Source organism: Oncorhynchus nerka, linkage group LG3 (genome assembly GCF_034236695.1).
Source record: "Oncorhynchus nerka isolate Pitt River linkage group LG3, Oner_Uvic_2.0, whole genome shotgun sequence".
Taxonomy (NCBI): domain Eukaryota; kingdom Metazoa; phylum Chordata; class Actinopteri; order Salmoniformes; family Salmonidae; genus Oncorhynchus; species Oncorhynchus nerka.
Window position 1 is genome coordinate 44,673,768 of NC_088398.1, and position 17,589 is coordinate 44,691,356.

The window sequence follows — 17,589 nt, forward strand, 5'->3', positions numbered from 1 at the left end:
CAGTGCATTCGGAAATTATTCAGATTCCTTCCCTTTCTCCTCATTTTGTTATTTATTTTACTTATTATAAAATGTATTAAATAAATGTTTTCCTCGTCAATCTGCACCCAATAACCCATAATGACAAAGGAAATGTCCATAGAGTTCCGAGACAGGATTGTGTCAGGGCACAGATCTGGGGAAGGGTACCAAAAAAATGTCTGCAGCATTGAACAAGAACACAGTAGCCTCCATCATTCTTAAATGTAAGACGTTTGGAACCACCAAGACTCTTCTTAGAGCTGGCTGTCTGGGCAAACTGAGCAATCGGGGAAGAAGGGCCTTAGTCAGGGAGGTGAACAAGAACCCAATGGTCACTCTGACAGAGCTCTGAAGTTCCTCTGTGGAGATGGGAGAAACTTCCAGAAGGACAGCCATCTGCGCAGCACTCCACCAATCAGGCCTTTATGGATGAGCGGCCAGACTGAAGCCACTCCTCAGTAAAAGGCGCATGGTCTCCAAGAACACAGCGGCCTCCAACATTCTTAAATGGATGAAGTTTGTAACCACCAAGACTTCTTAAAGCTGGCCAAGCAATCGGGGGAGAAGGATCTTGGTCAGGGAGGTGACCGAGTACCTGATGGTCACTCTGACAGAGATCCAGAGTTCCTCTGTGGAGATGGGAGAACCTTCCAGAAGGACAACAATCGCAGCACTCCACCAATCAGGCCTTTATGGTAGAGTAGCCAGATGTAAGTCACTCTTCAGTAAAAGGCACACGACAGCCCACTTGGAGTTTGCCAAATGGCACTTAACAACTCTCAGATGATGAGAAACAGGATTCTCTGGTCTGATGAAACCAAGATTGAACTCTTTGGCCTGAATGCCGAGCTTCACGCCTGGAGGAAACCTGGCACCATCCCTGCGCTTCGGTCTGCAGGTAGTATAACTTTTCATTACATTTCATTACATTTCATTATAGTACAACGGTTTGATTTGTCTAATCTTAGCAATTTCTTCTTAGCTAGCTACATAGCCGTCTTTGTATCAAAGATAATTGCGTAATTATCGTATTTCGTCGTCCTAACGTAGTCTACACTGCTATCTGCCCAGCAGCTAGCCAGCTAGCCAGCTAGCAAACGTCCACCGTCTTCCGAATACCAGCACTGTAAAAAACTATTACACTCAACTGAACGACTTGATTAGTGTAGTGTTAGCTAGCTACATAGTTGTCTTTGCTGTCTTCGTATCCAAGATAATTGTGTAGTTTAGAGTGTGTAGTCTTAGAGTGATTATCTTAATTTACCGAGGTTAGCTAGCCAGCTATTTGTCGTCCTTAACGTAGGAGACACTGCTAGCTAGCCAACAGCTAGCCAACGTCTACCGAAAAGAACTTCCTCACTCAACAACCCGGTCGCATTCGCTCCACAGGTAGTATCACATTTTCATTTCATTTCATTACAGTACAACGGTTTGATTTGTTTGATCGTAGCTAGCTACTTAGCTAGCTACATAGCCGTCTTTGTATCAAAGATAATTGTGTAGTCTAGAGCGATTTTCTAGGTTAGCTAGCCAGCTATTGTCGTTCTTTTAACGCAACGTTACGTAATCAACACTGCTAGCTAGCCAGCTAGCCCCCGAATAGCAGCACTGTTGAAACTATCACACTCAACGGAACGACTTGATTAGTGTAGTGCCAACAGCAGCCACTGCCAGCTAGCCTACTAAGTCAACAACGCAGCCACTGCCAGCTAGCCTACTTCAGCAGTACTGTATCATTTTAATCACTTTAGTCAATAAGATTCTTGCTACGTAAGCTTAACTTTCTGAACATTCGAGACGTGTAGTCCACTTGTCATTCCAATCTCCTTTGCATTAGCGTAGCCTCTTCTGTAGCCTGTCAACTATGTGTCTGTCTATCCCTTTTCTCTCCTCTCTGCACAGACCATACAAACGCTCCACACCGCGTGGCCGCGGCCACCCTAATCTGGTGGTCCCAGCGAGCACGACCCACGTGGAGTTCCAGGTCTCCGGTAGCCTCTGGAACTGCCGATCTGCGGCCAACAAGGCAGAGTTCATCTCAGCCTAGGCCTCCCTCCAGTCCCTCGACTTCTTGGCACTGACGGAAACATGGATCACCACAGATAACACTGCTACTCCTACTGCTCTCTCTTCGTCCGCCCACGTGTTCTCGCACACCCCGAGAGCTTCTGGTCAGCGGGGTGGTGGCACCGGGATCCTCATCTCTCCCAAGTGGTCATTCTCTCTTTCTCCCCTTACCCATCTGTCTATCGCCTCCTTTGAATTCCATGCTGTCACAGTTACCAGCCCTTTCAAGCTTAACATCCTTACCATTTATCGCCCTCCAGGTTCCCTCGGAGAGTTCATCAATGAGCTTGATGCCTTGATAAGCTCCTTTCCTGAGGACGGCTCACCTCTCACAGTTCTGGGCGACTTTAACCTCCCCACGTCTACCTTTGACTCATTCCTCTCTGCCTCCTTCTTTCCACTCCTCTCCTCTTTGACCTCACCCTCTCACCTTCCCCCTACTCACAAGGCAGGCAATACGCTCGACCTCATCTTTACTAGATGCTGTTCTTCCACTAACCTCACTGCAACTCCCCTCCAAGTCTCCGACCACTACCTTGTATCCTTTTCCCTCTCGCTCTCATCCAACACTTCCCACACTGCCCCTACTGGATGGTATCGCGCCGTCCCAACCTTCGCTCTCTCTCCCCCGCTACTCTCTCCTCTTCCATCCTATCATCTCTTCCCTCTGCTCAAACCTTCTCCAACCTATCTCCTGATTCTGCCTCCTCAACCCTCCTCTCCTCCCTTTCTGCATCCTTTGACTCTCTATGTCCCCTATCCCCCAGGCCGGCTCGGTCCTCCCCTCCCGCTCCGTGGCTCGACGACTCATTGCGAGCTCACAGAACAGGGCTCCGGGCAGCCGAGCGGAAATGGAGGAAAACTCGCCTTCCTGCGGACCTGGCATCCTTTCACTCCCTCCTCTCTACATTTTCCTCTTCTGTCTCTGCTGCTAAAGCCACTTTCTACCACTCTAAATTCCAAGCATCTGCCTCTAACCCTAGGAAGCTCTTTGCCACCTTCTCCTCCCTCCTGAATCCTCCTCCCCCTCCTCCTCCCTCTCTGCAGATGACTTCGTCAACCATTTTGAAAAGAAGGTCGACGACATCCGATCCTCGTTTGCTAAGTCAAACGACACCGCTGGTTCTGCTCACACTGCCCTACCCTGTGCTCTGACCTCTTTCTCCCCTCTCTCTCCAGATGAAATCTTGCGTCTTGTGACGGCCGGCCGCCCAACAACCTGCCCGCTTGACCCTATCCCCTCCTCTCTAGACCATTTCCGGAGACCTTCTCCCTTACCTCACCTCGCTCATCAACTCATCCCTGACCGCTGGCTACGTCCCTTCCGTCTTCAAGAGAGCGAGAGTTGCACCCCTTCTGAAAAAACCTACACTCGATCCCTCCGATGTCAACAACTACAGACCAGTATCCCTTCTTTCTTTCCTCTCCAAAACTCTTGAACGTGCCGTCCTTGGCCAGCTCTCCCGCTATCTCTCTCAGAATGACCTTCTTGATCCAAATCAGTCAGGTTTCAAGACTAGTCATTCAACTGAGACTGCTCTTCTCTGTATCACGGAGGCGCTCCGCACTGCTAAAGCTAACTCTCTCCTCTGCTCTCATACTTCTAGACCTATCGGCTGCCTTCGATACTGTGAACCATCAGATCCTCCTCTCCACCCTCTCCGAGTTGGGCATCTCCGGCGCGGCCCACGCTGGATTGCGTCCTACCTGACAGGTCGCTCCTACCAGGTGGCGTGGCGAGAATCTGTCTCCTCACCACGCGCTCTCACCACTGGCGTCCCCCAGGGCTCTGTTCTAGGCCCTCTCCTATTCTCGCTATACACCAAGTCACTTGGCTCTGTCATAACCTCACATGGTCTCTCCTATCATTGCTATGCAGACGACACACAATTAATCTTCTCCTTTCCCCCTTCTGATGACCAGGTGGCGAATCGCATCTCTGCATGTCTGGCAGACATATCAGTGTGGATGACGGACCACCACCTCTAGCTGAACCTCGGCAAGACGGAGCTGCTCTTCCTCCCGGGGAAGGACTGCCCGTTCCATGATCTCGCCATCACGGTTGACAACTCCATTGTGTCCTCCTCCCAGAGCGCTAAGAACCTTGGCGTGATCCTGGACAACACCCTGTCGTTCTCAACTAACATCAAGGCGGTGGCCCGTTCCTGTAGGTTCATGCTCTACAACATCCGCAGAGTACGACCCTGCCTCACACAGGAAGCGGCGCAGGTCCTAATCCAGGCACTTGTCATCTCCCGTCTGGATTACTGCAACTCGCTGTTGGCTGGGCTCCCTGCCTGTGCCATTAAACCCCTACAACTCATCCAGAACGCCGCAGCCCGTCTGGTGTTCAACCTTCCCAAGTTCTCTCACGTCACCCCGCTCCTCCGCTCCCTCCACTGGCTTCCAGTTGAAGCTCGCATCCGCTACAAGACCATGGTGCTTGCCTACGGAGCTGTGAGGGGAACGGCACCTCAGTACCTCCAGGCTCTGATCAGGCCCTACACCCAAACAAGGGCACTGCGTTCATCCACCTCTGGCCTGCTCGCCTCCCTACCACTGAGGAAGTACAGTTCCCGCGCAGCCCAGTCAAAACTGTTCGCTGCTCTGGCCCCCCAATGGTGGAACAAACTCCCTCACGACGCCAGGACAGCGGAGTCAATCACCACCTTCCGGAGACACCTGAAACCCCACCTCTTTCAGGAATACCTAGGATAGGATAAAGTAATCCTTCTCACCCCCCTTAAAATATTTAGATGCTCTATTGTAAAGTGGCTGTTCCACTGGATGTCTTAAGGTGAACGCACCAATTTGTAAGTCGCTCTGGATAAGAGCGTCTGCTAAATGACTTAAATGTAAATGTAATGGTGGTGGCAGCATCATGCTGTGGGGATGTTTTTCAGTGATAGGGACTGGGAGAATAGTCAGTATCAAGGGAAAGATGAACGGAGTAAAGTACAGAGAGATCCTTCATGAAAACCTGCTCCAGAGCGCCCAGGACCTCAGACTAGGGTAAAGGTTCACCTTCCAACAGGACCACAACCCTAAGCACACAACCAAGACAATGCAGGAGGGGCTTCAGGACAAGTCTCTGAATGTCCTTGAGTGTCCCAGCCAGAGCCCTGACGTGAATCTGGTCGAACATCTCTGGAGAGATCTGAATATATTTGTGCAGCGACGCTCCCCATCCAACCTGACAGAGCTTGAAAGGATCTGCAGAGAACAATGGGAGAAACTCCCCAAATACAGATGTGCCAAGCTTGTAGCGTCAAACCCATTAAGACGGGAGGCTTTAATCACTGCCAAAGGTGATTCAACAAAGTACTGAGTAAGAGGTCTGAATACTTAAGTAAATGTGATTTCAGTTTTGTATTTTTTATACATTTGCAAAAATGTCTAAATATCTGTTTTTTGCTTTGTCATTGCGGTATTGTGTGTAGATTGATGAGGGGGAAAAATATTTAATAACGTAACAAAATGTGGGAAAAGTCAAGGGGTCTGAATATTTTCCGAACACACTGTAGTTATAGCTAACAACCTGGGGCACATTCAGCAGGACGCAACGTTTTGGTATGTTCAGATAGAGTATTCTATGTAGAACAAACATGCCTCTCTGACATGTTGAATAAGGAATAACGTTGGCTCCATTAATGGAATTTCTATCTGGAACGTTTGAGAAGATTTTGCAACGGACCGTGGTCTTGGTAACATTACCAGTAACCTAGAAGTAAACACTTGGTGGCACAGAAAGGAAAAGCAAACTATTTATTGACCAAATTCATCTTGCCACTACACTATACCTGACTGGGTAAATGACTTTATTTTTGGTTAATGTGGACCCAGTGACTCAGACTCGAGCACTTGGACCAGGACTTCAGCCATAGAGACTCGTGACTCGACCATTGGTGACTCGGACTCGAGCACAGGGGACTTGAGACTCGATTTTGAAGTGAGGTTTGGTGACAGACTACTGCCTGGGAGAAACAGTCATTAGCTCCCGTTCAAAGTCATGAACCCCCATTCTATTTTTGGACATCAATGTGGCTGCGGTGTCTGTGGAACTTTGATAACAACGGCAATACCGTGACCGAGTGATGGAGGTGCAACCCATACTATTTTGCCAATACTTTGCGGCAGCATCTGGTGATATCGTGCTAGTTCCCCCCTCTAGTCCCCCCTGCGCTTGTGTGAGTCTTTGTTTTGTATGTGCCATATTTATGTAGGCTGAATTAGGAATTTACATAGCCAGATAATTCTTAGATATTCTTGTACATGTTTGTCATATTTCTGCTGTTGAGAAGAGAATAAGATATTATGCAGCAAAATATGTGTGTAGGACACGGCTATGTATGTTTGTGCACATGTTTACCATAGGATAAATGAGGCAAAACAAGTGTGATGTGACAAAAAAGTTTACTAAAATGGCCCACTGTTTTCGTATAACTAGGCTAATCATTAGTCAAATGGCAATATGTGACTAAGATTGAATGACATTCTGGTCCAAACGACTAAGACTTGACTAAATCTTTAAGAGTGCCAAAATGAACACTGCTGTACAGGCCGGTTATGTAATAATGAGTGTTAATTATGGAGCCTGTCAGCACTTATTACTCTCCCCAGAAGCTTGCATATGAGAAAAGGTAATAATAGGCAAGCTAAACTCAGAACGATATATTGTAACGGCTTTCTTCTTCCTCTTCTGAGGAGGAGTAGTTGGAAGGATCGGAGGACCAAAATGCAGCGTGGTATGTATCCATAATGTAATTTAATGAGAATTAATACAGAATACAAAAGAACAAGACAAACAAAATGAAAACCAAAACAGTCCCGAATGGTGCAAACACTGAAATGGAAAAAAAAATCACCCACAACTCAAAAGGTGAAACCAGGCTACCTAAGTATGGTTCTCAATCAGGGACAACGATTGACAGCTGCCTCTGATTGAGAAACATACCAGGCCAAACACAGAAATCCCAAATTATAGAAAAATGAACATAGACTGCCCACCCCAACTCACGCCCTGACCATACTAAAACAAAGACAAAACAAAGGAACTAAGGTCAGAACGTGACATATTTTCATATTTAAAGCACCAATATCTACAGTATGTTGGTGTCAGATTTCACAAAACAGGCTGACATCTATATCAACTTTTTTTCAGTTCCCATAATACTTAATAATGCCAGGAACGGCATACAGGTTGAAACATGACCTGAAACTCTGATTGAAAAGCAGGGCACAGATGCGGCAGTTTACGGTCTATTACAGAGTACTTGAAGTGTCCAGTGCTGTATTTTGTTGTCTAAATTATAAAAAATATATGCAAGAGGTCACCATCTGCTTACTACCCAGTTTGACCTTGGGTAGTAAGCCTACAATGGCTCATGTAAATTTCCTACATTTCACAATGAAAGCGCCAGATCAAAGCTCCTGTAAATGTCCTACATCTTACAAGGAGAGCGCCAGATCAAAGCTCCTGTAAATGTCCTACATCTTACAATGAGAGCGCCAGATCAAAGCTCCTGTAAATGTCCTACATCTTACAATGAGAGCGCCAGATCAAAGCTCCTGTAAATGTCCTACATCTTACAATGAGAGCGCCAGATCAAAGCTCCTGTAAATGTCCTACATCTTACAATGAGAGCGCCAGATCAAAGCTCCTGTAAATGTCCTACATCTTACAATGAGAGCGCCAGATCAAAGCTCCTGTAAATGTCCTACATCTTACAATGAGAGCGCCAGATCAAAGCTCCTGTAAATGTCCTACATCTTACAAGGAGAGCGTCAGATCAAAGCTCCTGTAAATGTCCTACATCTTACAAGGAGAGCGTCAGATCAAAGCTCCTGTAAATGTCCTACATATTACAAGGACAGCGTCAGATCAAAGCTCCTGTAAATGTCCTACATATTACAAGGAGAGCGTCAGATCAAAGCTCCTGTAAATGTCCTACATCTTACAATGAGAGCGACAGATCAAAGCTCCTGTAAATGTCCTACATATTACAAGGAGAGCGACAGATCAAGAGGTTTAACAACATCAGGTCTTTCCCTGCACCCTCTGCCCTACTATGTACTGTGCATGTCACTTTCACAGGTTCTTTCACTTAAAATAACATAACTAAGTGCTTGATACAGTACAATGATCAAGTGCCACTCAGTTCATGCTCCAAGTGTAAGAGCAACAAACAGGTTGTTGTCTACTCAAATAGATTGTTTGGTGTACTTCCTCTGTAAATATATATTTTTTTTGTCTTTTGAGTCTGTCCTTCATTTAACAGAAATCCCATATCAGATGATAAGGGGACAACTTGTGGTTGGAGGTAGTAGTGGGTGGGGATTCGTGTGACAGGATGGGGGTGGGGTTGCAGAGAAGGGGGGTAAATCCCTGTGGAACGACAAAACACAGGGCCGGGGACACAGCTGGTAATTTGGTAAGAGGTCACTCACAGTAAACACAAGCTGTTTAGAGAAGGTCTGGAAAGGCCAATACTCCAGGAGCTTGTGTGGGACGGATGGAGAGATAAGAAGAAGAAAAAAAGAGCAACTCTATGAAAACTCCCCACTTCCTATGTGTATGTTTATTATTTTAGGCTAAACAAAACCACTTTCCCATAACATGTTCCTATGCAGGCTTCAAACTCGCTTGGCAAATTTCACACCCTTATTTAAACAACTGATAAGTGTCTCGGGGGTATTAATAACTTCAGGTTGGCTAAGCGTTAATATACAGGTTGGCTAAGCGTTAATATACAGTATGTACTGTAATAACCCTCTCGTACGAAATCACCTTATTTCACTTCAGTAACATTGGACCATCCCAAATGGCCATAGCCCTGGTCAAAAGTAGTGCACTATAAAGGGAATAGCTGAGACGCACACATAATTTTTTTAAATAGTACTTTCTTTCCTTCTTACTACCACTGAGACTCCAGCTGATAGTAAGTAAGTCAGCCAGTCAGTCAGTCAATGTAATTTGAAAAGATTCTGGGTGATCCTTGAACTCCATGAACTGTACATGAAAATCACCCAGCGCAGGTCACAGAAGAGATCAACCTAGTCTGACTGGTTCTCTCCCCACTTTTACCCCCACACCGAATTTCAGAGGTCAAATGAGCTTCTACAGGACATTCTCAGTACAGGCAAGATCCTCACAAAGTGCTACAGCTACACCATCGAGAACATTCTGACTGGTTGCATCACCGCCTGGTATGGCAACTGCTCAGCATCCGACCGTAGGGTGCTACAGAGGGTAGTGTATACGGCCCAGTACATCACTGGGGCCAAGCTTCCTGCCATCCAGGTCCTCTATACTAGGCGGTGTCAGAGGAAGGCCTCAAAAATGGTCAAAGACTCCAGCCACCCAAGTCATAGACTGTTCTCTCTACTACCGCACGGCAAGCGGTACCAGAGCACCAAGTCTAGGTCCAAAGGGCTCCTGAACATCTTCTAACACCAAGCCATAAGACTGCTAATCAATTAATCAAATGGCTACCTGGACTATTTGGACTTTTTACACTGCTGCTACGTGCCGTTTATCATCTATGCATAGTCATTTTACTCCTTCCTACATGTACATATTACCTCCATTATTTAGACTAACCTGTATCCCCTGTATATAGCCTTGTTACTTTTTTAAACTTTATTTAGTAAAATATTTTATTAAAACTGCATTGGTGGTTAAGGGCTTGTAAGAAAGCATTTCACGGTAAGATCTACACCGGTTGTATTTGGCAAGTGACAAATTCATTTCGAAATTGGCCTTGGCACAGTCAAGACAGGGTAAACATCTGCCAAGCATTAAGATAGGAGAACAACAAGTAATGTGTTCCAGTCCAAGTGTATGTTTAAATCCATTGCTTTTGGCTTGATAAGGAGGTGGAATTAGGAGCATTTAAATCCATTAGATACACAACATAAGCATCAGCTGACTGTAATAATATGTGTACGGCACTGAGTGGGAGGAACACGTTTGTGCTTTCTGTGAGGACATAAAAATCTAATCAAACTGTATTTGTCACAAGCTTCATAAACAACAGGTGTAGACCAATAGTGAAATATTACTTTTCTACTAACACAAGGAATAAATATAAAATGAGTAATGATAACTTGGCTATAGACACGGAGTAACAGTACCGAGTCGATGTGCAGGGGTACCAGGTAATTGAGGTAGATATGTAAATATACAGTACATTTGGAAAGTATTCAGACCCCTTGACTTTTTCCACATTTTGTTTTGTTACAGCTGTCATGACGTTGGCCTGGGGGATAGGTTTATGACAGTCATAAATACATCTTCCCCCCCTTTTTCCTCTCTCTACTGAGGTTACATTTAAAAAATACATTTAAAAAACTTGGTTAACATAGAGATTCTGGGAACATCTGGGAACCGGGATGAAAGTTCACCCTCCAATGGGACAGTGACCCTAAGCACACAGCCAAGACAATGCAGGAGTGCTTTGGGACAAGTCTCTGAATGTCCTTGAGTGGCCCAGCCAAAGCCCGGACTTAAACCCGATCTAACATCTCTAGAAAGACCTGAAAATAGTTGTGCAGCAACGCTCCCCAGCTAACCTGACCGAGCTTGAGAGGATCTGCAGAGAAGAATGGGAGAAACTCCCCAAATACCAGTGTGCCAAGCTTGTAGCGTCATACCCAAGAATACTCAAGGCTGTAATCGCTGCCAAACGTGCTTCAACAAAGTACTGAGTAAAGGGTCTGAATACTTATGTAAATGTCATATTTCAGTTTTAAAATTTCTAAAAAAATGTTTTTACTTTGTCATTATGGGGTATTGTGTGGAGATTGATGAGGGGGGGAAAAACAATTTAATACATTTTAGAATAAGGCTGTAAGGTAACAAAATATGGAAAAAGTCAAGGAGTCTGAATACTTTCCAAATGCACTGTAGGTAGGGATAAAGTTTAGGCAACAGGATAGATAATAAACAGCAGCAGCTTATGTGATGAGTGAAAAGAGTTAGTGCAGAACGGGTCAGGGCTTTGTGATGGCCACTCCAATACCTTGACTTTGTTGCCCTTAAGCTATTTTGCCACAACTTTGGAAGTATGCTTGGGGTCATTGTCCATTTGGAAGACCCATTTGCGACCAAGCTTTAACTTCCTGACTGATATCTGGAGATGTTGCTTCAATATATCAACATAATTTTCCTGCCTCATGATGCCATCTATTTTGTGAAATGCAACAGTCCCTCCTGCAGCAAACCACCCCCACAACATGATGCTGCCACCCCCGTGCGTTATGGTTTGGATGGTGTTCTTCGGCTAGAAGCCTCCCCCTTTTTCCTCCAAACATAACGATGGCCATTATGGCCAAACAGTTCTATTTTTGTATCATTTTTGTCCCCATGTGCAGTTGCAAACCGTAGTCTGGCTTTTTTATGGCGGTTATGGAGCAGTGGCTTCTTCCTTGCCGAGCGGCCTTTCAGGTTATGTCGATATAGGACTTCTTTTACTGTGAATATAGATACTTTTGTACCCGTTTCCACCAGCATCTTCACAAGGTCCTTTGTTGCTGTTCTGGAATTGATTTTCACGTTTCGCACCAAAGTACTATGCTACTATGCTATGCTCTCTAGGAGACAGAACACGTCTCCTTCCTGAGGGGTATGATGGCTGCTTAGTCCCATGGTGTTTATTCTCATGTACTATTGTTTGTACAGAGGAATGTGGTACCTTCAGGCGTTTGGAAATTGCTCCCAAGGATGAACCAGACTTGGAGGTCTAACAATTATTTTCTGAGGTCTTAAAATGATTTTTGGGGAGTTTCCCATGATGTCAAGCAAAGAGGCACTGAGTTTGAAAGTAGGCCTTGAAATACATCCACAGGTACACCTCCAATTGACTCAAATGATGTCAATTAGCCGATCAGAAGCTTCTAAAGCCATGACATCATTTTCTGGAATTTTCAAAGCCACAGTCAACTTAGTGTATGTAAACTTCTGACCCACTGGAATTGTAACACAGTGAATTATAAGTGAAATAATCCGTCTGTAAACAATTGTTGGAAAAATGACTTGTGTCATGCGCAAAGTAGATGTCCTAACTGACTTGCCAACCTAAGTGTATGTAAACTTCCGACTTCACCTGTATAAATCTAGAACAGGATTATCTATTTTGGATGTTGAGACAGTTGAGACAGAGAGAGTGCTCGTGCATGCACTGATTTAAAGCAACCATATTCAAGTGATAGGCTTTTTGCACCAATAAATAAAAACATCTTTACAATTAAAAAAATATGGTGACCCCCAAAAGCCAGATGGGTAAATTAGACGCTCATTCGGTCTTTATATTACTGTAGCATAGACTATGCTGCAGCAAATGTAGGCCTACCTGCCACAATAAAAAAAGTTACCATGATGGGATGAAAGGTCTACATGCATTGTGAACTGCACTCCATACTGAGATGGGCTGTCTGTCCCCATCCTGAGCATTGATGATTCATCATCCAGAGGCCATAGACAAGCCAGATCGCATATAATTTAACACTTCCACTTCATGATATGCTGTTCATATAAATAATTGATAATAATTGCCAGTTTCACTAAGTTATTTATCTCAGCGGAAAAGGGAGTGGTAAATCCCGGTAACCGGGTTCCAGCCATTCAACCCTAGTCCGGGATGAGCAGTACTGGAGAAGAGAGCATTTCCCCTTGAGTCATACTTATATCACACTGCATTCATTCTTTTGAGACAATGCTGCATTGTCTACACTGAAGTGTTTATCAAAGAAGCAGCAGACTGTTGCTCTGCGGTCTCCCCTGATGCTCATCACATGCACTGGTGCTTCCAAAAAGTCATCAAGGGACCAAGAGCTTCATACTTTATATGGAAACATAACTATGATCTTGTTTTGTGAATACAGTTTTCCAAGTAAAAGACACAGATGAAATACGAAAAAAAATAATAATAATTGCCACAGTGCAATAAGATAACGTATGAATAGGCTATTCCTTATGAAGAATATATATTCTTACCATTTTTTTAAAACTATTAGGCTATCTGGCTGCTAAATGCATGCTGCTGTGACCTATTCAATAAATGGCATGGAAAACAAGGAAATTATCTAGAGATTTGCTTCACATACTCTTTTTCAAACCTTAACAGAAAACGCTCTGTTATGGGGGTGGAAGGTAGGTGGCTTCCAACTGTTTATGTGTCAGAAGAGTGCACAGCAGAAAACAAAGCACGGGCCAAGACTTCATACACAGTCTTGACTATTTGCGTTCTAGAAGTTTACATGCATTCTAGAGACATTATAATAACCTCATTTGCACAGCACTATATTGTGAGGAATCCGTGTCGATTTAGTGCTATCTGACATTAAAACTGAGCACATAAGATCCTATAATAGCCTACCAATTAATTTGGGGGAATTTGAGCATAATGTTGACTGGTTGTGTGTACAACCCAGTACAACTCCAGTAATAAGAATTCAGTGGTATTTACGGTCAGTGCGTTGGCTTCAACTGCACAAAACAAAGACGACCCATTATTCCCCGTTCTCTGGATGATGGCCACTGTCTGTTTTAGGCCTGTGAGGCATAAAGCATACCGTCCACCAGACATAAAAAACCGTTGTATTCCCAAGAAATGACGAGGTTAGTAAATACAAGCTTGTCTTAAGGTCTCAATTACACCCCCCCCCCCCCCAAGTTTTCATACTGACCAAATTCAGTGATTCCACCTCTCCATTGCATTTAATGTGGTGGTTGCTAAGAGTGGTGTGGGTCCCTGTTGGAATGCCACTGACCTCTTCACAGAAACTACAACAAGGCCTGAGATATCGGTGACAAGTCACTCAACACGGTGCGATATCTTTATCTGCAGTATTGAATTTATCAAACAGCATCGTCGGTTATGCGACATTGCACAAACGTATAATCATCATTGCACAAACGTATGATCATTGTGCAAAACGTATCATTAAATATTGAAAAGTTGTGCATTGAAAATGTATTAAGAAATGTGTTCATTTTCATATTAGATTGTCACATTTGTGAGTGAATTATATAAATGTCATCCTCTATTGGCTTTCAGAGTTTAGTGAAGCGTTTGGTGGTAAAGGTGCAAGCTAGTTCCTGGTCCAATTGGGAAGTCTATTCCTGGCTGTACAGAGAGCCTTTTATCCCTCAGGAAAGTTTCAAGGGGAAAGAATACTAGAACTCTGCGGGTTTTCTCTCTGCTGAATCATCATCTTACCTTACATAAGTAGCTTTTTTCCACTTTAACTGCACCCAGTGAGGAAATCACAAGCCTAGACCCTGACAAATGAGAACACTCTGTCACATATTGTAGAGGCCCAACTATTTCCATAATAGTTATTCTGTTCGGAGTTGAAACTTTGCAGGAATATAAAAGGATTAGGTCTCCGATAATATTTTTACAATTAATTAACATCACAGTAGTTGAAATGGCAAACTTGGATTTTAAATTGTGGTATTAGTTTCACAAGGTCCTCTCCACAAGGAACAAGTTTGCCTCAAAGAACTATAACTTTTACCATGGAAAAACATGAGTGTTCAGTAGCTCATATTAGAGTTGTACGGTTGCCAGTATGCTACATTTTGGCACAATAACACATAAAATAAGGTTATAGGGCAGTGTTTTGACTTGGACCCCAATGATTTCAGCTTGCAGCTATAGTTTCCTCATATCTATCGGTTGTAGAATTTGGCCCATCCCTCTCACCATAGCTTTCATCATTAAATTCAAAAGTGCAGCTGTGCCCTTGGACTGCCAAAATGTCTGGAAACAGCTGTGGGGAGTCACAATACCTTAACTAATTCCACACTCGGCTCCACCCCAAGAGAAGCATGCCATGTGAGATCATGGTTAAAGGTGTGTCCCATTATCAGCGCAGGCTTTACATAGCTGTGAGCATAGATCAACTCGGTCCCTGGGACCCCAAAGGGTGTACGTTTTGATTTTTGCTCTAACACTACATAGCGGATTCAAATAATCATCACGACTTGATCATTTGAATCAACTGTACAGTGTTAAGGCAGAAACCAAAACGTCTGCCCCTTGGGGTCTTGAGGACCAATTTTGAGAAACGCTGGTATGGAGCGAGGAATGTCACCTATAAAATTACATAACTGTCAGAAAATCTAGACATCCTCCTCCTACATTCCTTTACTGTATACTGTAGGCCTGTACGTGCAGCTCTATTCATATAAATGCTAAGTTGCCAAGTGAAGAATTTCAAAATGAGACCAGATGTCATTTCAAACAGATGCTGCGGTGACAAAAAATGTTTAGTGGATTTTAAAGGGAAACTTCACTGCTAGACACTATTTAGACCAGCTGGACTAAGAGGGCAAATGGCAAACAAGTAAGTTGTTTTGCTGTCGGTAGCTAGCTAGTAATATCAGCTCTCTTTTTACACAAGGCAGTGTTGTTCAGTACAATTTTGTGATCAATTCAGCCATGACGGGGATTGCTAGTAGCACAAGACAACCTAGCCATGTTAAAGCTTGCAAGCTTTGTTTGCTATACCCAAATCTTACTGCAGCCTAACGTTATAGCTAGCTAGACGCAGTGTTCTTTCCACTGGGAGCAAAACTTGAGAAATGTTTTGATGATGAAGAGTAAGGAATGACTTTGGCTTTATGACTCATATTAGTCTTTGAGTAACTACACCTGTGTGTTGTAGCTAGCTAGCGTCTGTGAAATATTCTGCATTGTGCTGTTACATTAGACAGTACACAACCATTACCCATGAAAGTCAAATAGTGTTTTTGTCATTCTCTTACAGACAAAACTGCTCGATGGTCTACAGATTATTTTTGGAGTTTGTTCTACGTGGGGAGAAGCTAGGCAGATGCCATCAAATCCCCTTGCCTGCTTGTGCTGTGGGGGCCATTCAAGCAATTTATCCCTCACACAATGAATACAAAGAAGTTGATGACTCAAGAAGAGATATGAATGGTCCCATAACAACAATCTCCCCTTGTGTCAAAGTGAACTCACTGCTATCCCCAAAAACACCATATGCAAGTATTCCCTTTGTAGAACTGTAGTATTTATTATAGGTGTTGTGTTATATATAAAACATGTCATACATTGCCATAACTGTTCCTACATACAGCTGTGTAAACTCACCTAGGTCTCCAGCGCAAATAAACGTTGTGAATTCAAGCAATGTCCACTTATTTCCTACATTGACAGACCAATCTGTTTTATTGAAACATATTTACGTACCAACAAATTAAAGTTGAAATGATACACCAACTCCCTGCATCATTTGTTTTAGCAGTAAGAGTGTAGCAAGTTACTTCCAAATACATTTCATGAATACCACAATGAATTGATCCATGGTTTCTGATGCAGCTGGAATGTTCCAGGCAAGATCCTGAATGTTCTTCAGCTGGTGAACCTTGTCTTGTGTTGGGCAATGGCAGCTGGTCTGGCAGAACTTCATGAAATTAGACTCACAGACTACACAATTTGGCTCTTGCCAGTCATATGCAGTCTTTTCCTCTTCCAAGTCAGATTACGTTGAGCTCGAGGTTGTTCTCGGCTGAAAGCTTTCATCCAAGACTACTTTGTCCCCATCAATACACACTCAAACAAGGTACAGTACTATATCCACCCATCCCCCTCGTGTCAATAGATAATGTATACTAACCTTCACAAACAGTCAGTCGCCCACACCATCCCCTCTTTACTAATAACTCATCTTTTCTTAAATTTAGACTTCAAGCTTTACATAAACAAATCAACTAACCCTCCATAATACAGAGAAAACTACAGTAGAAGTTGAAACCTACTTATAAACACACCAACTATGACAACAAGACACAGACCATGTTTATGCCTAGCTCCAGTATATTTATTTGCTCATGGAGTCAAGGTGACTTACACTAGTTCCTGGTGCTGAGCTTGATGTTGATGCCGGTGCAGATGATGAGATTGGACTCTGTAAATAGAACACATAGGCCAGTCACGTTAGCTAGCTAACGAACTACCGCAGAGGCTAACGGTTAGATACGGTCCGGTAGGCTGTAGCTAACGTAACCTAACGTAGCTTGCAAAGTTACAAATCACATTGCCAGATAGCAGCTGGCTATTTACATAGATTTTCTTTGGAAGGTCTAGCTAGCATATTATGAAAGCTAGCTAACTAGATTTTAGTTTCAATAAACAAATGTAGTTCCCTAGCTTGTTACCTTAGCTAGATAAGTTAACTCTGCTCGACTTCTTAGTAAGGTAACCGATGAAATTAGGGATGCACGATATAAGAAGAAACTGCAGTCATTTTCACTATTCTTAGCAATGAGTTAGGGATCATTGTATTAGATAGGTAGCCACTTGTTGTTGCCTATTTAAACATGAACTTCAGTTCATGAAAATAAATAGCTAGCCAGCTACTTAACCCTGTTGCCCAAAGCTAACGTTATAAGCAGCCAGCTGGCTTCATCAGTCTAGTGAGGCTCTACCTGACCGGGTAATGTGTTGTGAAGCTAGCCACAATAACAATTAG

The 17,589-nt window shown here is 43.7% G+C and overlaps 1 protein-coding gene across 2 annotated transcripts in view; it reads right to left on the reverse strand.

Annotated features, from left to right (window-relative positions):
- LOC115108614 (cordon-bleu protein-like 1) overlaps positions 1-17,589 on the reverse strand; it is a 53,702-nt gene that overhangs the window by 30,734 nt on the left and 5,379 nt on the right. Inside the window, exon 3 of one of the 2 annotated variants that reach the window (XM_029633165.2) lies at positions 16,969-17,025. The exons of the other annotated variant lie outside the window; for it this stretch is intronic. Coding sequence (XP_029489025.2) covers positions 16,969-17,025 — 57 coding nt within the window. The remainder of the gene's footprint in view (positions 1-16,968; positions 17,026-17,589) is intronic. 2 annotated transcript variants of the gene reach the window in all.